The sequence below is a fragment of the Botrytis byssoidea genome (genome assembly GCF_014898295.1).
Source record: "Botrytis byssoidea strain MUCL 94 chromosome Unknown BBYS_024, whole genome shotgun sequence".
In the NCBI taxonomy this organism is placed as follows: Eukaryota; Fungi; Ascomycota; class Leotiomycetes; order Helotiales; family Sclerotiniaceae; genus Botrytis; species Botrytis byssoidea.
In genome coordinates, this window is record NW_024065865.1 from 588,995 (window position 1) to 613,673 (window position 24,679).

The 24,679-nt window shown below is 36.7% G+C and overlaps 7 protein-coding genes across 7 annotated transcripts; 5 read left to right on the forward strand and 2 right to left on the reverse strand.

Moving 5' to 3' along the window:
* Window positions 1–536: 536 nt before the first annotated feature.
* Window positions 537–1,977, forward strand: EAE97_009936 (uncharacterized protein; the record flags this gene model as incomplete). Its single annotated transcript, XM_038880451.1, has 2 exons — window positions 537–1,560; window positions 1,655–1,977. 2 exons carry the CDS (start codon window positions 537–539, stop codon window positions 1,975–1,977), a joined length of 1,347 nt encoding a protein of 448 aa, XP_038728818.1.
* A 1,325-nt stretch (window positions 1,978–3,302) lies between these two features.
* EAE97_009937 (uncharacterized protein) lies at window positions 3,303–4,529 on the forward strand (the record flags this gene model as incomplete). The annotated part of the gene is made up of 1 exon (XM_038880452.1): window positions 3,303–4,529. The coding sequence occupies one exon, from the start codon at window positions 3,303–3,305 to the stop codon at window positions 4,527–4,529; it is 1,227 nt and encodes a 408-aa protein (XP_038728819.1).
* Window positions 4,530–8,313: 3,784 nt separating this feature from the next.
* Window positions 8,314–9,489, forward strand: EAE97_009938 (uncharacterized protein; the record flags this gene model as incomplete). The annotated part of the gene is made up of 7 exons (XM_038880453.1): window positions 8,314–8,370; window positions 8,428–8,446; window positions 8,519–8,634; window positions 8,698–8,787; window positions 8,844–8,896; window positions 8,951–9,088; window positions 9,144–9,489. 7 exons carry the CDS (start codon window positions 8,314–8,316, stop codon window positions 9,487–9,489), a joined length of 819 nt encoding a protein of 272 aa, XP_038728820.1.
* A 671-nt stretch (window positions 9,490–10,160) lies between these two features.
* On the forward strand, window positions 10,161–11,701 carry EAE97_009939 (uncharacterized protein). The gene is made up of 3 exons (XM_038880454.1): window positions 10,161–10,550; window positions 10,894–11,020; window positions 11,183–11,701. The coding sequence occupies exons 1-3, from the start codon at window positions 10,432–10,434 to the stop codon at window positions 11,354–11,356; spliced, it is 420 nt and encodes a 139-aa protein (XP_038728821.1). The 5' UTR covers window positions 10,161–10,431; the 3' UTR covers window positions 11,357–11,701.
* Window positions 11,702–13,320, reverse strand: EAE97_009940 (uncharacterized protein). Its single transcript, XM_038880455.1, has 3 exons — window positions 13,134–13,320; window positions 12,903–13,057; window positions 11,702–12,829 (listed from the first exon to the last, which is right to left on the reverse strand). Exons 1-3 carry the CDS (start codon window positions 13,147–13,149, stop codon window positions 12,293–12,295), a joined length of 708 nt encoding a protein of 235 aa, XP_038728822.1. The 5' UTR covers window positions 13,150–13,320; the 3' UTR covers window positions 11,702–12,292.
* On the forward strand, window positions 13,321–16,701 carry EAE97_009941 (uncharacterized protein). Its single transcript, XM_038880456.1, has 2 exons — window positions 13,321–15,058; window positions 15,261–16,701. The coding sequence occupies exons 1-2, from the start codon at window positions 14,619–14,621 to the stop codon at window positions 16,519–16,521; spliced, it is 1,701 nt and encodes a 566-aa protein (XP_038728823.1). The 5' UTR covers window positions 13,321–14,618; the 3' UTR covers window positions 16,522–16,701.
* Window positions 16,702–17,018: 317 nt separating this feature from the next.
* EAE97_009942 (uncharacterized protein) lies at window positions 17,019–18,755 on the reverse strand (the record flags this gene model as incomplete). The annotated part of the gene is made up of 4 exons (XM_038880457.1): window positions 17,019–17,639; window positions 17,697–18,046; window positions 18,096–18,344; window positions 18,404–18,755. 4 exons carry the CDS (start codon window positions 18,753–18,755, stop codon window positions 17,019–17,021), a joined length of 1,572 nt encoding a protein of 523 aa, XP_038728824.1.
* Between the last annotated feature and the right edge of the window lie 5,924 nt (window positions 18,756–24,679).

Consider the following 24,679-nt stretch of genomic DNA (forward strand, 5'->3'; position numbering starts at 1 on the left):
TTCAGATTCTGGATTCAAGGGGCGTTTGATCGAAGTGCATTTCACAATTCCTCTGCAACCTTGGAAGTCCCCACTGCCAGATATAAGAGCTCTAAAACTATGCGTGTATCCTCACGCCCCAATAATCAAAGTGCATATTCCACTAAGAAAATGAACGACGAGGCTTTATATATAAGCTCTATGTGAGAAATATCTTGGAAATCCAGTTTTTGCAGCTTTGAATCTTGATTGCTCTTTCCAAATCAGAAGCATCAGGGAATTAGAGAAAGGGAACTGAAGGGCAACGAAGCCCAATCAAGGAAGAAAGAACTGCTTCATTGCCCTAATAATAGAAGGAAGGGTACAAGATTTTTGAATCTGATAGGGTCTAGGACAGGATTGTTATGTCGTATTACAATAACTCATTTTGACCGTCATTCTTTTAGGTAGTTATGTGATTACGTAATCATTCGTCGTGCAAGCAACACTTCAAGATATACTCGACATCCACTTCTAGCAATATAAATACGACCAGGATTTCTCGGAAATCAACAACAATGCTACCGATGAATAATTCTTCCTTAAATCGGGCCCCTGATCAATTTTGGATGGCTGAAGAAGATTCGGTGCAGCGCCATTATCATCAAACCCAACCACAAATTCATGTGCAAAACCCTCAACAGCGAAACCTTCAGCAGCAGCAATTCGAGCACAACCGACAACACGTGCAAGCGTATCAAAATCAACCACCACGGCCGCCTCCCTATTTTCAAAGTTACTCATACAATCAAACTCAAGTTCCACATTACATGAGCAATGATAACAGAATCCCTGCGACACAACATTCTGGGTATCTTCAAAATCAGAGCGCATCAGAATATCAGCCGTTTACGCCAGGCCCGCCGAGTATGGACCACTCCATTCGGATGAATTCTGAACAGCTAGTAGGGAATTTACCGTCACAAGCTGTTGCTGGAAATTTGGCCCAGGTGGTGATCAGGTCTCCGACCGCACCTCGGCGGGGACGTCCACCGAAGAATCTTTCCGATCCTTTACATCAAAAATCTCAAAAGTCGAATATACCAAAACGACGAGGCAGACCACCTAAAGATCAATCGGCGTTAGCCGGAAGTAACGATTCGGACTCATTCATGGTTAAAGACCAAAAGCTCAAATCCCCCAAAAATCAAAATCCCCAATTAGATGACAATCCACCAAAGAAACGAGGTCGCCCACCAAAGCAACCTTCCCCTGAAGTAGATCTTGAACCCCTGAATCCAAACTTCCTTGTTTATGGCTGTGAGTGGGACAAGTGTCCTGCTGAATTACACAACTTGGCTACGTTGAAAATGCACCTCTTTAAAGTTCATGGTAAGAGGGAGAATGGCAAGTTTCGATGCTTATGGAAGGGGTGCGCCGCTGCTGCACAACATACAGAAAGTGTAAATTCCTTGGCATTAAAATCGGCAATTAGGAAACCACGAGAGTTTGAAGATGGGAACAAGTGGAAGAGGCATGTTGAGAAAAAGCACATAATCCGCTATGCTTGGCACATGGGTGACGGGCCTACGAATTCATTAGGTAAGATGCATTTCGTAATTTCAATGCAACACACGATGATTAGCTCTGAATCTGCATAAATTTATAAACTTCAATCCTAATAATTTTCCACTAGATGGCCTCCAGGGATCAGAATCACCAACGGTTCCGTCATATCTGTTTGATAAAAATGGCAACCAAGTCACTCCATCAGTTGACGATCAACAGATTGAGGATGGAGATCCCAAGCAGAATAGCAAAAAGAGGTTCAAGCGAGTTATAAGTGGTCTCGATTTTGTCTTAAAGCCAATTTGTACCTCAAATTTTACGTCGCCAACTGAACCTGGAGAAGACGAGGCTCATGATGAGAACGACGAAGTCCATAATGAGAAGAAGGATGAACTATCTGAAGAAGATGGAGATGAGACGGATATGGAGGACATTAGATCAGAATTTTAGTAATTTTGTCGGGAAGGGAGGAACTGGAGATGAGCGCTCTCCGGTGGTTGGCAATTCAGGTAAATGTATTTCTCGATTATCATGATACCATAAATTATCTAGAACGGTTTCTTTGGCTATTTGATCAATATGGATTCTTCTGGCGTGTAGATGCTTATTTTACAGTGAGCAACTCGGTCACCTTCGCTATCGTGAGCGATTAGTAAAATTATTCTAACATTCACGTTCATGTTGACTCTGTTCTAAAACGACGGATTTAACACAGTTGTTGTAGAGGAAGAGGAAATTACATTTTCTTTACGGCTATGCAGCTTACATATGTTCCATCTCCCACAATAACGGAAACGATTAAGCTGAGTACTTTTGTGGACCAAAAAAGCACAACATGTATATATGACCGCGAAATTCTGCTTGTACTACAACAACTAGTCTGACAACATCACTGATTCTGTTCCAAGAAGAGATACAAGCCTTTGATGCTAAGTGGCATCGATGGAGTGTCTGGGCATTAGATCTTTGACAAACTCCCCTCCTTACACAACGAATGAAAATAAGGCGTACAAAGCGAAACGTTGAGCATTCAAGTGTCAAAATTTGTGTTGGAAAATTCAACATTGTTCTAGGCGACTTTTAGAGGTACTTTGAGTTTGATATGTGATATATTCTCGACACCTAAACTTAATCTTGAACAAGTTCAATTCCCAGATCACAGTGAAATATTTGAAAATTTCACGACGTTAGGGTGCCTACATTCAAAATGCGAGCTATTTATTCATGTCATGGCTCGTTGCGTTCATCGGCATTTTCCAAAATTTGATTCCCATCTACACTACCAATCGAGCTAGCAGTAGCCATCATATATGCTACTTCATCAACATAGCTCACACGCTCTTCTGATGATTCCATTCCACTTAGGTAACCTATTTGACAATGTTTTCTTTGTTCTTCGTACTTCAAATTCTTCAAAAGAAAGAGCTTGAAAATGTGATCTGGAAGCAGAAGATAGAGTGAAATTCTTTGTTTTGTCTTTGTCATTTCCTTTCATTTAATCTAGTTACTTTGCGCATTCTCAATCTTAATGCATTTATACCAAATGACATACCTTCTACCTACTTGAAATTCAATACTCGAACCGCTTCAGCTCTCAAATGATCTGGATAACATCAATCAAGTTGCATAAATTGATCTAGCATCATTAATTCGTTCTATAACACTAGAACTTGCAAAATTGTCCGATCAAGCGACATACCCACAAAGAAGCACAACATCTCAGGAATCCGCAGACATTTGAGCACACTTCTCACTTGCCGAGCAAATCATTCAGCATGGCAGCTAAAGAAACAGCATCTGGCCTCGATCGCAATTTTTTTGAATCCTCGTCCCGGAAAGTCTCCTCCGCCAAGACCCATGCAGCCAACAAAGCTGCCTCACTGAGGAAATGCGTGTCCGCCCCAACCTCACCCTACAAGGAAACCTCTGAGCGAATCACGCGGACGCCTCATGACTTCCCAGTCTCTCGAAGTTCTTCAAATTCTTGGCTCGAAGATTTCTGGGTTTCGGAGACAGGGGCTTTGGTTCTAGAGTACTGGACCAAGGCCAAACAATGGTATCGATCCTATAGTGATCACTTCGGTCATGTGTATATTGCGTATTTCTGTTTCTTCATCTTGATAACAACTTCAAACATAGGAGTTTCGCAAAGTAATTTCGATCTCCTATCCAATACGATTGGTGTCGCTGGCGTATTCTCAGAAACGATTGAGAATGCATATTTGTTCGAAAGTATCCCTGTTGAGCTTCGAGATGCGGGCGCTGATTTAAGAGCATATCATGATTTATATGCAGATTCAAGTCGTAATTCAAGACATCATACGCGAGCGGTGAGCAACTTGCTGTCTGAATTGGATGGGATCGATTATCATTGGAAGTCATTCGAGAATAGTAGGGATAAAGCGATAACGAGTGTCAAGGAAGAACTACAAGCTTCGCGTGCAATATTTCAGGCGGAATATGAGAGATTGGGGGGAGCAAATCGACGGCCATTGGCTGGATTAGGGAAACAATGGGTTAAAAGAATTCTGTTGCGCGATCCGTGGGAATCAAAGGTGCATTTTACGGAAAGCAATTGGATGAATAGTACAATTGAAATGGAAAATTACATTGACGTCTGGCGAAACAGAAGAATACCGGAGCTGAGATATAAATTTACCTCCTACCGGGGGGGCAAGACCGGCGGACTACCGGGAGTAGTAAAAGAAGTGAAGGATAGTTGGCCGGTGAAGGATCCGGGGCCTAAAAAATTCAGAGTCGCGCCAGTATATGAGCTGGAGGAGGTAGCAAAGAAGGCGATTAGTCTCTTGGGACAAGCGGATGGAGTTTATAAGGTATTCTGGCATGCGTTGCAAACTTTGAGGAAGACAGAGACGAAGAGAAAGGGTGCATTTGGGAGAGGTCGTCTGGAGATATTGTTAGGGAAATTTGATGAATCGATCAAGAAGTTGGAGGCGGCGGAATGGAAAATTAGGGAGAGGCTTGGTAGTAAGTATTATTAAGGGTGGATCCGCTGCCACACGGTCTGTTGGGCTGGGTGGATGTGAGGTTCGTCTTTGCTTTGCGATGGGAATTTTATTTTCGGGAAACGAAAAAATGTTATCGATCAGAAATTTGGCGTAGTGGATATGTGGATTGGTATATAATAATTGCGGATGTGTTATTTCGTATTGATTGGGAGAAGAAGTTACAATTGTATTCCCTTGACCTATTCAGGATTGTGCTGTGGTCAGAATTACTTCCAGAGAGTTTCTCCAGCGGTGACTGCGATGCAAACCCAAAATCATTGCTAGCTCAAAATTGATCGATTTCAACGTCATGTAACAAAACAGATGATCTGTGATTCTATCTGCAACATGTTTAGTGCCCTATCACGAGATTATATGAATTGATCTCAACCATAATTTGATTTCGGTCAACGAATCTCTCAACTAATTACGTACATCCATCCAATTTCCACAGACTTCATAATCCCTTTTAGTGATGGAATTGATACATGTATGTCTATGCGCCCACCCCATTCCCAAGCACTAAACTTCATGCCGTCAGTAGCCCCATCATGAGATAGGAGAGCTAGTATCAAAAATTATTGACCTTCCAATGAAGCTGTTCCATATCTCCATACATTGAGTCGAATATCCAGTATTGTATACATAATGGAACATCGTATGCGCGACATTCGTAGATATATACACTCCCCCTCCCCCGACTAAGATCCCATATCCCATGTTCAAGATCTACTTGAACGGAAAATCCGTGTGAATAAACCCGACCATAACATAGACCTAGGTTTAGGACGAACGAGGTGCTGACGTTTTCCGGGATCACAAGAATGTCGTCTGGTCCATAATCTCAATCCCTTTCCACAGTAATAGCAAAAATGAGCTCCACAGCAGCACCTAACTTTTACAGTATTAGTGATTGGTTGCAATGCACAAAGCCAGAAATGCGGACGTACGTCATGTAATTACAGCCATCAACTATAGCTACCACAGCCCAGCACTTGTAACATCTTTGCCAAAAGTTTTCTCTCGCAAGATCAAGGACCTCTTCTATTGAATCATCCCGCAGACACTTCCTAGCATGTGCCTTCGACCACCAGTGGGTGCACAGACTCACGAGACACTTAAGAGGAAAAGCACAATTTCACACCAAAAAGAGTTGTTTTGATAATTCAATTAAAATTCAAAAAATTGATATTTGACTTTGAAATTAAGAATTATTATTTTCAAATATAAGAATTTTATATAATGAAAGTTTTATTTCAAAAAAAAAAAAAAAATTCAAGTTTATATAATTGATTATATAATATTTCATCAAAAAATTTGATAAGAAAACATATTATTTGATTTTTAAATTCAATATTTATTTTTAAAATTCAATTTTTATATATTATATAAATCTTATATTTATAAATTATATATCTTAATTTAAATAATATTAAATGGAATTTGGAATTTTGATTGAATTTTGAAGTTGATAAATTTGAGTATGAAATTATGCTTTTCTGTCACGTTGTCCCGTGAGTCTGTGTATCTACTGGTGGACCTACACAACGTATGTGTTTTCACATTGCACTTGGGACATGTACCTCTATCCCTGACGATATTGGATGGAGGAATGAAAGTTGAACAACGCTTAGACGAGCAATAGACCTTGTACCGCGTTTCGAACTCGAACTTCTTTTTCTCGAATGTTTCTACAACGACAGGTTTGAGAAAGGAGCTGACATTGGCAATAGGGATCGCTTTACTGCAGCAGCTCGGAGGGAAAACTGATTGATCTTCTAATGCCAACTCGAAGAATTGTTCGAGACAAGTGAGACAATAGTGGTGACTGCATGGGACTTGCATAGCATTGCTGGAGACATCACCACAGCTCGTGCAGATTACCTGAGGAGTCGGCGTAGTTATCGCCATGATTATAGTAATCAATTGTAATCAGTGGACAGTTCCCTAAGATTCACGTAGTTGATTTTTCAAGTAATTGGATCTAGGAAAGAGTCTTATAGGGACGTTGAGGTGCTAGTCGATAAGATGGTAGTGGGATACGGCTGTCAAGTATGCTGCTGAAGTGAATATGGATTTCCTTGGATTTATGTCATTGAATGTATTTATAGAATGGAATTCAGTGAAAAGCAGAAGGGTCAGAATACAATGAAGACTTGAGCAGGATCACAACGCATCATACTTCGTTCGTTTGGCTAAATAAAAGCGGGTCTTGATGAGCTACTTGACAGTTGACACAAGCCAAATTTGTTGAAAAGTTGATCTGCACCAAGATGACACTATATTCGAGAGAACTACAGGTCACCAAAATAACTCAGTGTATCTGTCCCAATTTCGAACCGGAATTCGTGAAAGGGTGTGTACCTTTCCAATCCGAAAGACTTTTGAACTTTACGCGTGGGGCAGGTAACGGAACTGCGAAACTTTCATTGATATCGATCGGATCCATGGAAACTTTGTGATCTGATGATCTTTCTTCACGTACTTGGTTGAAACTCGGAAGAAATGACATCTCACCCTCGATACTCTTTGCTAGAGTAGACGACCACGATGGACTGCTTTCAAAACTAAGTCAGATCTCCATTCTATACGATCATACGTATATTCTTTGAGTGGAAGTTATCGCGAAGAAAGCACCTGTAAACAAACTACAATCACAAATCGGCACCATGTACGCTGCTTTATTGCTGCTCGACTTACTCTTGTGATTTGAGTTTATCATTCCTTCTGTTACAGTCTCAAACGCAAGTGGCATCGGTGCTGCCAGTAACCAGAACAGCGAATGTGCATCTGAAAACATTTAGCACAAATATTCATATTTGAGCGGGGCAGCAAGTTCTTCACAGATTGTGATGGACTGAAACAAATTCGGTATTGTGCATTTATCAAGCCTCCAAAGTACACTTTCGTTACGCCTAGTGATAAATAGTTTGGAGAGGAAATATCCAAGGAGATAGAGTTCTAACTTTTAGCGAAACTGATCGAAGAATAATTCCTCGCCAGCACGAAGCTACTCTGAGAAAAAATGATCATGATTTGCAACAGTATGGTCTTGGAATTGGAATATTACAACTTGATTATGCGACAATAGGTATTGGAACAAGCGTAAGAGGGATAAAAGAGAAATGTGGCCATATCTAAATTCAGCGCGGAGGGGGGGGGGGGGGGGGTGACTAGGAGTAAACTTTATTCCGTAGACATACCCAGCTTGCACAAGCTGACGAATTTAGAAGCGAAAACTAGGTTGTTGGATGATTTTAGAAGAACTTTGAAGCTTTGGACTACCGAAGCCTCATCTCAGCGGCCTTCGCGGATTTGATAAAGATATTAAGTAACGTGATGAATAGTAACGTCATCAATTTGTATGTTGGTGCAGATTTCCATTGGTGATCATTAGGAATTGAATACTCCCAGGAGAGGGCAACATGAACTCGATAATTCATCCCCATGATGGAGATTCTGTCATCCTAGCCATTAGAAGATGCACTTGTCAACTTAATTGGATCGAAGGCAAAGCGAGGTATAGACATGACAGAATCAGAAGAAAATGTGAAGTTGCCCAGGTGTCCCCTTATTGCACGAGCCAACACACCGCCACGAATTGAGGGGCTTGAGGGGTTGAGCTTCAGCCTCGCGTGCTTGCCCAATTGATTCAACTTTATGTTTCAAAACCCCAGCGCATCCATTTGAGCCAGCAAGGACGATTATTGATACAGGTTTATATTTACTTGAGATACTTGGCGTCAGTCGTTGTTTTCATTTTCCAGAATCATTCACAATGTCCTCGCAAATAGAAACCATCTCAGCGTTCGTGGAAGGAGCTCCACCAGGAGAGGTATGATGTATCCTTTGTACGAACCCAAGCTCTTTACCAACTAACATTCTTTGAAAGCTCGCAGATGTCATCGCTGGTACGAACTTTCACAATTACCATTCTTCTTCGCATATTGCCCATCATTAGACTAAGTATGGGAAATCTACAGATATCAAGGCTTTGACCATCGACACACCAAATCTTGTCTCGGAACTCGGTCCTGCATTCGAGAGATATAACGAGGAACAGTTTGCTACAGTCAAACTTCCCGGAAGCAGTCAAAATGTTAGTTTCTTGATGGCAGATCAAATCAGCACCCCGTGAAGGAGGACTGACGGTTTCATGAAGGTTATAATCAGTTCCTATAATTCTCTGGGGGATGGAAGATACTATGATGTCGAGAGTTCATCTAGTTTTGTTTTCGATCACACTACGCAGGTATGTATTCTATTGACACCTTCGTGTGCGAATCATAGACTGATAATGGAATAAAGAAAGCGAGTGCAGTGCAAAGTTATGTCTTAGAGGGCAGTCAAGCAGATCTTGTGTAAGTACCCCTAGCGGTACACAGTCTGACAGTTTATATTCTGACACAAGGCAGTAAGTCGATCCTTAAGAGCTTGGGTCCGCATGTAGCAGAGCATTTTCCAAATGCATCATACGGCGCTTTTCCCATTGAAAACGATTCCAAGATCGCAATACTTGTTGTTGCCAATAAATACAGCCCAAACAACTTCTGGTAAGTCTCTATATACGTCATCTTTCTAAACGTATCAGTATTTAACATCGGATAGGAACGGTCGCTGGCGCTCATTATATATCTATGAAACCTTGAACTCCTCTCTCACTGGCAGTATCAAGGTCGACGTTCACTACTACGAAGATGGAAATGTTCGACTTCTTACTACCAAACCTATCTCGGCAACAGCATTATCGTCGGCCCCTAGCATTGTACGGGAAATTGCCGGCGCTGAAAAGAAATACCAGGAAGAGATCAATAAAGGATTTAATAATTTGAGCGAAGGAGCATTCAAAGGATTAAGAAGACAGTTGCCCATTACCAGACAAAAGATTGAATGGGATAAGATTGCAGGTTACAGATTAGGGCAAGATATTGGTGGTGGAAGCTCTAGAAGATAGACATGCCAGATGTGTTGGGAGGAGATAATAAGGCAGGTGAGGTGGGGATTGGTATGATCTGATTGTCAGCAAAAGAGCATGCGATGACTGGTTGAATGGAAAGTTTTCCGAATTGGGATATAAATTGTAGAGTGGGTTACGTTCATGTGGAGTCGAGTTTGGGACCATGGTCTCTCGAGGGTCTTTCCAGTACTCTACGTATTCATTGCCCACTCTTCTCTTCTCATCTTTTCACAAAACTTCAATATGAGGATTCGCAAATCGGATAACAAGACAGCCGTCCATAGATGATACTCGAGTGACAAGAGAAGAAAATCTCCACGGAAGCTCGGAAGTTGTCCTCTTCCTTTCCAAATATACTTTCCAGAATAATCCACTGCCCCAAATCTCACAAATGTCAACCCTTCCATCATGTCACTCTCATTCTCACTCACCTGGTAATCACCAATCATGTTCACTTCGATCCTTCATCTACCGTAGTGTCTCACCGTACCATAAAGTCGTAATCAACTCAAAGCACCCCTCATTCCGCGGAGTACCTTTTGATCAACCAATTAGCAATAAGGAAATAAGTGCTGAGCAATTCTTAACCGAATATTGATTAGCGTCTATTGGCGTAGAGTCAGATCGGCCTCCGAGCTTTAAAGTTATTAGTCCAGATAGTACATGGAGCCTGTGCAGTGATTTATTGAATAGTTGTTGTCTCGTTTTTTGTGAATTGCGAACTGCCAATATTTCATCGTACTACCCTTAACTTATTTTCTTGTGCTTCGGATATCGGAAAAGAATTATTTGTCCTTTACCATACAAAAAGTCCACTAGGAATTATTTGCGGACGAGGGAATTGAATCGAGAACGATTTACGAACACAACAACACTTTCGAGGTTACAGAAAAAAGAAGCAATATAGAAGGACTTCAAACTTTACATACAACAGAAAAGATGTCGGAATCAAAGGAATACACATATGCTGAGGCAGCCGAACACAAGACTAAGAAGGATTTGTTTATGGTTATTCATGACAAGGTTTACGATACTTCGGCTTTCGTTGATGAACATCCGTAAGTTTACTATTTATCTTGTTGAGATTTGTCTTCTGCAGAAGGTGGGATGAGGAGGGGCAGGAGGATTCGGATATGAGGGAATGGAGAGGGAATTGCAGTGGGATGCTATGCTTCATCGCAGATGAATTGAGAATGGAGAATTGTACCGGAGACCAAATGCTATATTGTTGGGGATAAGGGTTTACATCTGGTTATCTCACTTCATGTTCTCGAAGTTCGTTCATTCTCCTCTGGCACCGCATCCGCCTGTGGTCTCCCGGTTTTTGGCTATTCCATTGTCTTTGCAGAACTTAGGTCTATGTTAAATCAGGCCAGATTGCTAATTTGCATGTTCTAATAGTGGTGGAGAAGAAGTCCTCCTTGATGTTGGCGGACAAGACGCAACTGAAGCATTCGAGGATGTTGGACACAGTGACGAGGCAAGAGAAATCCTTGATGGTTTACTCGTTGGTACTTTGAAGCGCATGGTATGTTTCCCCCATTTCTATCACCTTTTTCTCCCCCTTATCTCCACGCCCACCACTATCTTCCTCTCAATTTCCCAAATAGCCCCCCAAACTCCAATTCCGAGTCCCCTCAATCACATGCGCCCTCGGCTCGGTATATCATAGAAACTGACATCCCTCTAGCCAGGCGACCCAGCCCCAAAAGCCCAAGCAGCAACCGCTTACACTTCTTCCTCCCAAGGCGAATCCGGTATGGGTGTCGGTCTTTACGCTATCATTCTCATTGGTGGACTCGCGGCTTTCGGTGCTTACAAGTACATGTTGGCTCAACAAAGTGCCGTTCCAGTTCAAGCTTAGATACCCTTTGTAAGCTCGAAGATTGGGAGTTGGGTGCAAGGAGCATAGAGTGGATATACACAAATGTGAAGTTTTGAGAATATTAGAGAGATGGGCGGAGATGTGTAATTTGATATAAGAACGTGCATGCATACAGAATCTTTGGCGTGGCGTATTCAACATATCGAAATTTATTCTTCATTCTTCGCATGTAGAGATGGGGATTGCGAAGATTGAAGATAGACCTTATTGTCCTCTTGCATTTGTTTCAGCAAGTGATACATAGGAATGGATAGTCATAATAGATCGTTTATTTTACCTTCATCTGAGATGCTCTTCTACTTTGAAATATGGATACGATGGGAACGATGGGATGATGGGGAGATTGGAGTGAGATACGAAGACCGGTGTTGATGTTTTTGGGACATTATGTCCACTGTAGATTACTGTACATGATATCAGGAAGACATGTATGCATATATACAGTCTGTCAATGCTATCATAGGTTGTGCTATTGAACTAATGTTCCCCTTCTCTATCTCGCCGAATCAGACCACTCAAGAGTCGGCAAGCCCAACACATGGCACATGCACATGAGAAGAAAGAGAGTTCAAACCGGAATGATATACCAAGTGTACCGTTGTGTGTGACTTTGGACATGTATGAGCTTCAAGTATATAATGGTATATGACTGAATGGTATATCGTCGCTTGTTTACTATTTGCAAGAGGGTATTCCAGATCCCTGATATCTGTTTCTTGCCAATTTGTGAAGGAAGATGGCTTCTCCCTACAAGTCCCTCATTCTCGCTACCGCTCTTCTATGGGTCAAGGACGCATCTGTATTGATTCCAAATTCCGCACTTTTCTCGGCCTGGCATCGGGTCGTGCTATCATTCATCCTTACCTGCAATGAACCCATACATTTTCCTTTCGAAATCTCTGCCCCCATAGGACCTTAAGCGTACATCCCATCATCGCCGTCGCTTTCTTCGTCCTCGTCCCTCTTTCTTCTTTCCTCCTCCTCCTTCTTCCTTTCCTCCCCATCAGCCCCGAATCCTAAGCCTTCCACGCCTCTCCTCATCCTCTCTCTCTCTCTCTCCGCCTCCTTCCCCCTCTCCTCCCCGTCTCCAACCTTCTTCCTATCCAAAGGACATGTCCCATTTAATCTCAACCACGGGCCCACGCACTCTAGATCAAATTTATGAGTTTGATGACATGGTAACACAACGACTAAGCAATATTGGTCATCCAGAAACTTCTCGCCGCAGATCGGACATGTTTCATCCGCCTTTAGGGAGGAACGAGGAACGCGATCGATGGTATCGAGGTAGGCTTGAGAGCATCCGGAGATGGTGGTGGGCGGAGAGTCGATTTGAGATGTGATGGAGGAGATAAGAAGGTCGAGAAGAGGGGCTGTGGTGGAGGAGGGGTCATTGGTGCGGAGGGTTAGGAATTGGTCTTGAAGGAGGCGATATGAGGCTGCTACGTCGACCTGTTCATATGAATTAGCCTTCGAACCGACTGGAGGGTAGAGTCTTAGTTTGAGGAAGAGGGCAAGAACATACGGGAGTAGGAACAGCATGCGGATTATTGTGATGCCAGTTTGGATCAGTAGTAGAAGTCGAGGTTTCACATTGCGATAATTGGTTGAAGAAGGAGGACATAGAAGGACGGCGACGAGGTCGAGACGACTGCGGAGACGCTTTTATGTTATGCTCAACTATTGTATGTTAACAGGAGCTCATCAAAACATCGAAGGAACTCAATGGCGGGGCAAAGAGAGTTGGGAAGCTTACCTTCATAGGGATTCATCTTGGAGTTAGGTTTGAACTACACTGTATAATTTAAGTGGATTGAATGAGGATATTTCGAAATGAAAATCAGACAATATACTTATAAGGGCGAGGGTAGACAGAAAAGTAGATATGCTACAAGGAAAGGTAGGCAGGGGACGAGACGCAAGCCTTTTCGCTTAAAGCCGAGGCTGGCATGCAAGGCTGTGGGGGTGAATCTTGGTATCATGAGATTCCTGTACGAGGACAAGACCTTTTCGTGTTCCGATTTTTATCCAGACGACATCAGGCATACTCAGATGAATCAAGATTGCTCATTATGTCAAATGATATTCTTTCGGTCGCAGTTCCTGTTATGTACTTTTGACCAACGATCGAGCAACTCCATTTCTGCTCAAAGCAAATCACGTTCCAAGTCCCAGTCCTAGGAAATAGCACGCAATGGTGTCATTTGGAGCTCGACGATCAGTTCTACCTTTCGAACCCCTCTTTGGATCAAGTCTCGAACTGTCACTTCTGGTTGGCCCGCACCACTATTGTTTCCTCCAAAGTTGATGTTACTAGGCGGTCTTGCCTTCGTATCATGGAAATTAACTTCTGCCAGATCAGGCCTTGGACTGTTCGTACGGCTGTTGAGCATGCAACTTCAAGGTTGTGGTTTCAAGGGTACATTGTGGAGCGGTACGTGGTCCATGAAGTTCAGCAAGAGCTAATCTCCATTATATACCTGAATTGTTGTGGGAGTGATGGTAAGGAGAGCAGAACGAAGATTCTTATTTCATATCTTCTTAGCCTGGCAGTATTTCCATGTCATTGGTCCTATCACACCAGATTAAAAAGAACTTCTTGGACCTTATATCACATATGGCATCCCTCTTGAATAAGATCGAGGTCAAAGTTTCGGTCCCGCAAAGACATCCCCACATATCTATCTATATTGCGGCTAGGAAAATTTCACTCCCCACAAATCAACGACAAGTCTTTTCTTTATCAACAGATCCAGACCACGAAGGCGAAGGGGGTAATCCTTCGTCCGATAGTCGGATTCGCAACACCGCTTTTCGCAAATCTTGAAAATTTTCCCAGCAAGCGTGCGATTTGGTCACTCTCGGGGTTAGACACAGCTTGATTATGCAAGCAGACGTGGGTTTTGCCTCCGAGATGTATGTCACCGCCCCTTCTATCAAGCATGTCAAATCGTTGACGCCTGTCAAACATCAAAAAGGATGTATCTAAACGAAAAAAGACCAGCAAGATGAAGGGGCGCTTGCGAAAAGCTTGATTCAGATCTACAACAAACGCGGATAAGTGCCGATTATCCGTTAGAATTCTTCCCCTGTAAGTTTTCTTAATAGCGAACTCAATGGTTCTTTAAGTCGAGGTATAGTATCTCGATATTTTTTGCGTCATCTCTCTTTCCCCTACATTCTTCTTTCACCAGTAATCATTTTCATATTACTTTGAAACGATCATATTTCATTGGCTACGATGGCAGGACCGCATGACCATGAATTGGTCCGAATTGAAACAAATATTCTCCCCAAAGGAAAACTAATAGTAGTTTTCTGTGGGTTAGCATTTGCTCTCCTCATCACTTTTATAGATCAAAATTCTATTGGTATAGCATTACCAACAATCGGAGCTGATCTTAATGCTGCAACTACAATTTCTTGGGCAGGCACTTCAAGTTTGATTGCCAATACAGTTTTCCAAGTTCTTTATGGAAGAATATCAGATATCTTGGGAAGGAAAGTGGTTTTCCTCACTGCTGTGGGATTATTGGCGCTCGGAGATTTACTTTGTGGGTTCGCTCAGACGGGTCCTCAACTCTATGTTTTTAGGGGCATTTCTGGTGTGGGGACCGGTGGGATCATGGCCTTGGCCATGATGATCGTATCAGATGTGGTTACTCTGGAGAATCGTGGAAAGTGAGTTTATTCCAGCTGTCACATTCAGATTATCCAATAATTCGGACTGCAGTCCGACAACGAGGCGCTTATAATGGTTGAAATTAGTATTTCAGACTACAAAAGTTTTGGTGGATTTGAAGATTCAAAATCCTTGATTGTCGGATCATGATTTATTTTATTGGAAATTTAATTTCGTAGGTCATGAACTAACGAGCTTTAGGTATCAAGGGATCTTAGGATCATGTGTCGGTTTGGGCAATACCATTGGACCATTCTTGGCAGCTGCTTTTGTTCAGAATTCAACGTGGAGAGGCCTATTTTGGTGTATATGCCCGCTAGCAGTGCTTTCAGGTATTATGGTAGCATTCACACTTCCTCCAAGTAAAGTTCATGGCTCGACAGCGACCAAAATTCGAGTCATCGATTACCCAGGAATCGTCCTCGTGACCGCAGCCATTATGCTCATCCTGATTCCTGTCTCTGGCGGCGGTACCTATTTTGAATGGTCCAGTCCCATGGTAATTTCCATGCTCACTCTGGGTGGTATCTGTTTAGTTGCTTTCTTCATTGTGGAATGGAAGTTTGCTGTTATGCCGATGATACCTTTGAACCTTTTCAAGAACCCTGCTGTCTTCGCCATTCTCACCCAAAACTTCCTCTTTGGTATAGTCTATTACTCGCACCTCTACTACCTACCAATCTATTATCAGAATGCTCGCCAATACTCACCTCTCATGTCCGCCGCACTCACCATTCCATTCGTCGCCACTCAATCCAGCTTCAGTATCGTATCCGGGCAATACATCTCCAGGACTAAACGCTATGGCGAAATCATCTGGATTGGGTTCATGCTTTGGACTCTAGGATCAGGCCTCGTTCTCTTGTTCTCTCGGGAATTACCGAAGTGGAAGATAGTCTTGATCCTCTTGACTGAAGGTGCAGGAGTAGGATTCGTCTTTCAACCTACGCTTATAGCAGCACAAGCCCATTGTACTAAGCGCGATCGAGCAGTCGTTATCTCTACTAGGAATTTTCTACGTGCTCTGGGTGGTGCAATTGGTCTAGCGATTTCCTCGGCTATTTTCTCGAATTCCATAAAGTCCCGCTTAAATACGCTAGCAACTCCTCTACCGGCAGGATTCAAAGACACAATCTTAGCATCGATATTGAGCGTTCCGAATTTGAATGAACTGACAACGGGACAGAAAAACGAAATATTAGATGCGTACATGGGAGCGAGTAGAAGTGTGTTCTTACTTTGGGTACCGATTATTGGGGTTTGTCTGTGTCTTTGCGTGTTGATCAAAGATAAGGGATTGCAGAGACCGGACGAGAAACCGATTGTTAGAGACGAACAGCAGGAGGAGGAGGAGAGTGGGAGTGTGACCGGGAGTGAGATTGCTGTGCAGCACGAGGCCGGTAGGGAGAGGGATTTGGAGAGTGGGCAGGGCGAGAAGGTCGTGGGGCCGGAGAAACATTGAAATGAGCCTGCAGTTGTGGAGAAAAGAAATCATCATTTGCGTGCTTTTTTGGGTTGGTTAAGATAAAGGAGTTATATACCCTGATTGGGCATTGGAAAGTGGAAAGGGCGACTCTTGACGATTAGGACACATGTAGACACGAGACTAGACTAGATTAATTCAAACATGAGATAATGATATAGAGTATGAATACCACAATCTACAACTATCTACTTTTTGATACATGTGATCTACGATGCATTCGTTGCTATGCTACCCAACTTTTACGAGACCAACTTTCCAGACTAGTGACAATTTCAGTGGCCCAAACTTACGGAATATTAGGTCAATCGCGAATTCAAAAAATTGAGTTTCCGCTGGATAGGTACTATTAGAACAAACAAAGCTCTGACAGGAAGAAGTGCAAGCTCTAATTCACGAATTGATCGATTTGAAATGCGAAGATGGAGACATAGATGTGTAAATCATCGATTACCAGTCATTTAACTCAATGTATTCTACTGTTCTTCCTTTGCCCAACCTTTCGCCCTGTCTTCGAACCATCTGATTGTTTCCTTTGCAATTGGAAAGTCCAGATCTTGAGAGCCATGAATCCGATCAGGGTTGTCGTAGGCGTATTTCAACCCACCTGTGTCCCAAGAACGAAGAGTCAAAGACTTGACAAAGTTGAGCTCTCGGATCTGGTTCATCAAGAACGGAGTAATTGTATGCTCAAAGTCTCTCTCTTTTTGTATAGAGAAAGTACTATCATATGCATTGGACAAGGTCGGTGCATCAATTTCCAATGTAACTCTCTCCACACTTGGACAGAGTTCGTTGATGAATTGGATATATATGCACATCTCGGGAAATAAACTGACGGGGCAATTGGGACATCTACCATCCCGAAAATTTGAATTGCAGCGGTGTATTGATACTGTTCCCCAGAAGTATAAATGCTTCATCAGGTCTACATTTCTTGGACGAATGACGTAGAGGAAGCGAAGGAATAGATCGTGATAGGCCCAGCCAGCGAATTCCTTTAGTGGAACGCCTTGCCGAATCTGCTCCATGACATAGGGAATTGCTTGTGGCCAATCATATAATTGACCAAGTTTCGGCTTTTCACGATCAGGGTTCTAAAACTCTCCATCGATCCAACATGTTTCACTTCTATAGGGCCCGATAGCTTTTACAGGAAACTTGAAGATGTTGTTCCCGTAAAGAATTGCAGAACCGAATTGGAAAAATTCCCTGCAAGTTCGGAGACAAGTCGCATCAATCATTAAGCGTAAAATCCTGTTCAATTGTATGATCTCCCTTCCTCCATGGCATATCTTCTTTTCTTTAATCATTGCTGACCCTCTCCAGGGTTGGTATGTGGCATCGTCGTTGTGCATTGGAAGAAACTCGTTCAAGAGAGTAGCCTTGTAGGTGGGCTTCTTGAACTTTTCATATGACTTCACCACATTTGTGATAATAACATCTGGTTCCACAAACGCATATGGGACCCATAACAAGTATTTAAATATTATGTGGAGGATTTCTGTAAGTATTAGTTCAAGATCTGAGTCTGAGGAATGGCCCAATCATACCTGGTGGAAAATTGAGGATATGATAACGATGTGACCTTGGTAGGTTCCATGAGTTTTCAACAGGGTAAATTCCTAGTCTTTGTCCCATGTCTTTTGTTTCCGGAGATATTTGATCCTCAATATTTATTCGAAGGCGATGCTCTGAGAATGTCATAGGCTGGGCTACAATATATGTATATCCATCATCTTTAACAATATGTATGAATTTTGTGGTAGCACAACTATTATTTTCGCCAAAGAGTTGAATATCTGTGTTCGGTACATGAGTCAATCTTGACCTTCTGCTATGTTTGAAATGGGTCACTTACCAGCGCCAATGATATACACCTTTCCATCCTTGATGAATTCGAGACCCTCAAACCATCCGCCATAGGCGTGTTTTTGTACAGTAACCTCATAAGTGTTATCAGGACTTAAATCCACAGCTTGCATGTTCCACCTCTCCATTACATATTCATGATGCAGACAACCGTGGAACACTGATGATTGGTTTGGGTAATATGGCTCTCTACCACTTGGCCAAGATCGACTAAATACACCTTCTGATTTCTTCTTATCTGTATGGATGAAACCGCCGTCTTCTTCCAATGGTCCCGCGCTGTGTATAGGTGCTTTTTCATGATCATGTCTTAATTTCGATCCTTCGATAGACATCGCCATCGGAACTGTAAGTGCAAATTATCTATCGTAGAGGGTGACAAGGTAGTAAATTGACATGAACACTTATACCAAAATTTGTTTTAAGGAGCGAGATTTATATGTCCTCAACGTAGCGAGGCCTAATTAGACTCAAAATACTCGCTAAAAACAAAGCGGTGTAGAATTGATGAGTGTTGATCAAAATCAAGCTACTAATACAATTCACTGACAAGAGTACTGGCTCTGTTTTCGATCACACTTGGATATTGCCTGATTCTATACCAGGTGAATTCTATCAATAGTCCGGAGAGGGGTAAAATCGCAGAGCTATTAATAACTTTAAAATCGAGGTAAGTATTACCGACAAGTGCTCGGAGACTTCAAAGTAACACCACATTGGTGTCCACAAAGTTTCAGTGTTATGCCGACTAAGGAAATGCAAGGGTTAGTGGAACAATATTACAACACCGAGTTTGAAGCATGGTACTGTCATTGAGTAGTTGGTATGAGTCCAGGAAACCAGTCCTATCAACAGTATTTGAATCGCAAAATTTCCGGGGTGTAACGATATAGATCGTCGAACTCATTATCAGGTTCGTAGTTGAAGGACTTTAAGGGGTGTACTTGTCATCATTGGCAAATTGACAAGGAAAATGTAAGCTCCATTTGAGAAAACTGTAGGGCAAGGTCTAAAACACAGGACGCATTCTCACTCAGACACAGAGAAGACACGAGGGGTGGGAACACAGGAAAAATGAGTGTATAGAGGTCACAGAGAGAGCGAAATAAAATATTGAAGAGAAATAAAATTGAGGTCCATAGACTCATAATTACAGAGAAAATGAAACGGGTTTAAAAATAGAAGATTTTCAGACGAGAAATTGTGAATGAAAGTAAAGGGCAAGAACACACTATGAGCCGCAGCTATCGTCCCTAAAGACCGGCTACTCGTGATCAAGTAAATTCGGAGGTTTGTACATCTCTCGAGTATCCCGGCACATGGGGCATATTACTTTGTTGTTATTAGCAGTCTCGAACCATGGAATTATACAGTTTTCATGAAATCAGTGTAGGCAATAGTATACTACAGTAAAACGATGGCGTATATAAAGCTTTTAATATAATAGTTAATATGTATTAAATAGTTGAAAACTCATTGTTATAAATATTACTCAAAGCTAATATTTACAAAAATATATAGAAAAACTGAAATATAAAAATCTAAAAATATATAAAAGATAATATTAAAAATCAAAATTAATTCTAATAAAATTTAAATAATAAAAAAATATTATCTAAAAGAATAAATTTTATTTTTTATTTATTCAAATTTTTGAATTCTATATCATTTTCTATTTATAAATCTAAATCTAATTATAATTTCAAATATTTTATTCTTTCAATAATTACAATTTAAACTTATTTCATTTTGTAATAATAATCTTTATTGAAAAAAATAAGTATTTGATAAAAATAAATATATTAAAAATATTAAGTAAATCAAATATTATTTTGCTTAAATTAAAATATACTTATTACTATATAGAATCAAATCATTATTTATAAAAATCTTAAATATATTTAAAAGAAAGAATAATAAGATATTTTATATATTTGTTTATTATATAATAAAATACCTTTTTAGTTTATAAATATATAATTAGTATATTAAAAAAGATTTCTTTGAATATTAATTAAAATAAATCTTCAAAATCTAATTTATATTAATCTTTCCAAAATCTCTTAATATTATTCTTTTATCTTTTGATTTATAATAAATAAAATTCCTTCCAAAATTCTTTGAAATATAACCATTTTTGTATAGGATTTAGTATAACAATTATAATATAATATAGTAATTTATTAATAAAAGAATAATATTTTTTGAGTTTTATCCATTTATTATTAATATGAGAATCTAAAAATGAATTATTTATATAAATAATTTAAATAAGATTAAATATAAATAAAATAAGTAAATAAAAAGATATAGAATAGAAAGATATAAAATAAAGAGATATAAAATAAAGAATATAAAAATAAAGAATATATAAACAAAGAATATAAATTATATCTTTTCATTTTCAAAATGCTATAGTAAAAACTCTATTATAAAAAAAATTCTTTTAAAAGTGTCACGGTCATGAACTAAAGGGCTCCATTAGGCATGTGATAGTAAGCCCTTGGGCCTACCGTGTATCAAAGGAAGCCCGCATATATATATATATATTATATAGTTTTTATAAATTTAAAAGAATTAATAAAAAATCTTTATACTATATTTTACTTAATTGATTTATTATTAATATCTATTTTAATAATTCTTTTTATTTTTTAATAAAATAATTTATTAATTAGTATTTATTAAAAAGCTATTAATATTAATATAATTTCTATAAAAAAAATATTTAAAGATTATAATTTGTATAGTATAATCCCAAATCAATTGAATAGAGATATTAATTAATTTTTTTAAAGAAATCAATATCGATATATAAATAATTCAATTATAATAATCTTTTGATAATAAGGATTTATTATTAATTCAATAATTCCAAGAAATAAAAGAAAAAATAATTGTTATAAGAAAAGCTTACAAAATAATGATAAACTATTTATTATATATAATCACTCTAATTAATTATAATAACTCTGTAATTATAATATATACAATTATTAGGGTTATTATTCTAAATCAAGAAAAGTCTTTTAAATTATAAAAACTAAAGTAATATAAAGAAAAGAATATTAATGAAATTAAAGATTTTTTCTTTCAAATAAAGATTATATTTCGAAATAATAGTGAATATCATTTTTCAATAAATAAAAAAAATAAAAATTATATTATTTAATACTTTAAAAAGCAATCCTTAGCAATTTAGTATCAATATAGAAACAAATTATTTAATGAAATAATAAAATAAAAAAACTTCAAAGAATATATATATAATATAATTATAAATAAAGGGAATTAATAATAACAAGTAATTCAAAAAACTATATATATAAAACAAAAGAAGAATAAAACTATAAATACTTTTATAATATATTTGAAAGATTTTGAAAAAGATATCAAATAAAAACTAAATAATATTCAAAAAGAAAAGCTATTAATAAATCTTTTGTTTAATTTGATTCAAAAAATATCTAAATTATTCTAGTAATTTGAATTTTGTTTTAAACTTATTAAACATACCCATAGATTAGAAAATATTAATAAATTATATTTAAATAAAAATATTAAAAAGTTATAATAAATATACAAATATATTCATTCTTTTTTATAATCAGATTTCTCTTTAAAATACCCCTATATATAAAATAATATATTTACAAATATTACCTTTTAAAATCAAGAATTAAATTAATTAATAAAAAACTTAATAATCAAATCGGAAAAACCTTTTATTGAAATATTATACACAAATTACATTCGAAATATTATTTGCTATAAATATTAATATAAAAGATATTATATTATTATATATAAATATTATAAAGGAAAATATAGAAATTTTATTTATTTAAATAATATATTTAAAATTTTTTGTTTAGAAAATATTTAAATTCAATTATTATAATAAGTATTCTTCTAATATTAGATTTATAAAAAGAAGGGAAGATAATTTATATAATTATTATGTTTTTTAATATAAATAAAAAGCTAATAGTTTTTTAATATCTTATTAATTCAGAAGTATAAATTAATATTATTTAATAAAATAAATATACAAAATAGAATTAAATATCAAATAAAAAGGGTATTTTATTTGTATTTATAAATAATATTGTTATTACTTTGTATAGGGATTATAAATTTGCTATAAAAATAAAGGATAATAAAAAAGAGAAAAGGATTTATATTTATAATTTTATTTTTATTATATTAAACTTATTAAAAATGAATATTATTCTAAATCTATTTTAATTATAAGTAATAAATCTAGATATCAATTAAAAATCAATATCTTTTTGATATTATTCTAATTTTAATAATTTTAAGATAATTCTAATAAAGAAATTTTATTGAAAGATAAAATAAGGTAATTGAATTTTTATAATATTCCTAGATAATAGTATATTCTATTAATTAAAAATATAGAATTATATAGTATTTATATTAGAATTGTTTATTATATTAAAGGAATTCAAAAAATATGAAATAATGTTTTTAAAGAATAAAAGTAATCTTTTGTTTAATTATTATTTGATAAAATATTATATTGATTTCGAATCTGATTCAATTTTTTTAAGGTTTTATTTATTTTTTGTTAAAAAAGGAATTTCTAGTATTATAGAAATATTTTAAAGAATATTAGAAAAAAGAATGAATTAAAAGATTAATTAGTTTAATAAGTATTTTAATTATATTTATATTTAAAAAGAGGGAAGGTTATTAATTATATATCAATTATTATAAATTAAATCGAATTATAAAGAAAGATAGAATCCTATTACCTCTTATTAGTGAATCCCTAAATCGATTATAGTAAAGTGTTATTTTTACAAAATTAGATTTAAGAGATGTATATTATTGTATTTATATATAAATAAGAAATAAATAAAAAACAATGTTTTATATATAATATAATCAATATAAATATAAAGTAATATTATTTGATTTTATTAATATTTTAATAATATTCCAGATATATATTAATCAAGTATTAATAAGCTTAACAGATAATATCTATATATTATATTTAAATAATATTCTAATTTATTCAAAGAATAAGATTATATATATAATAAATATTTGAAAAATTCTTGAATATCTTATTAAATATAAATTCTATATAAAACTAAAGAAATATATCTTTTATATAAATAAAATTGAGTTTTTGAACTTTGTTATTTTAATTATAGGAATTATAATAAAACTAGAATATATTTAGATTATAATGGAATAATTTATACCTAATAATCTTTAGGATATACAAATATTTCTTAGCTTTATAAACTTTTATTAATGTTTTATTAAAATCTATTTATTTATAATCTATAATATAATTATATTAATAAAAAAAGCAAAAAAGAGAAAAAATATAATCAAATTCAAATAAACTAATAAAATCCAAAAGGCTTTCAAAATTCTAAAAAAGGCTTTTACCTTGATATTAATCCTTTAATACTTTAATCCCTTATTTTATATAATAATCGAAACCAATATATTAATATTTGTATTAGATTATATATTATTGTAATTATTCCCTACAAATATAAAGACATTATTTATATAATAATAGTATTCTATTACATTCTATTCAAGGAAACTAAATCCTATGGAATAACAATATTTCATTTATAATCAAAAATTATTTATAATATATAATGCTTTTATATAATAGTATTATTATATAATAAATAATCAATATACAATTATAGTTATATTTGATTACAATAATCTTTAATATTTCATAACAAAAAAAAGTCTAAATAATAGATAAGCTAAATAAATAAAGGTTTTAGCTGTATATAATTTCGAAATAATATATAAACCAGGAAAGTTAAATCCTATTAATAGATTATTGTATTGCTTTAATTATATAATAAAAATAAAGGATATCAATAATATACTTTTAATTTTATGAAATAAATTAAAAAATAGATTAATAATTACAGAATTATTTCATAATATATCTATTAAGAAAGCAAAGTTTCTATATAATATTATAAGCTTCTTATAATAGGAAAGATATAGCTTACTATTCCATAAATAATTAGCTTTATTGATTAAAATTAATTGTAAATAATCAATACCTTATCAAATAGCTTGCATTTTAACAAAAGATGAAATAATATATAAACTAATATTGGAAATAATAAAAAGTATTTTATTATATTTTTAATAGAATAATAAATTTATAAAGAATAAAAAATATTTAAATCAAAAATTGTATTTTATTGAAATTGCTTTATTATAATAAATAAATATTAATAGATTT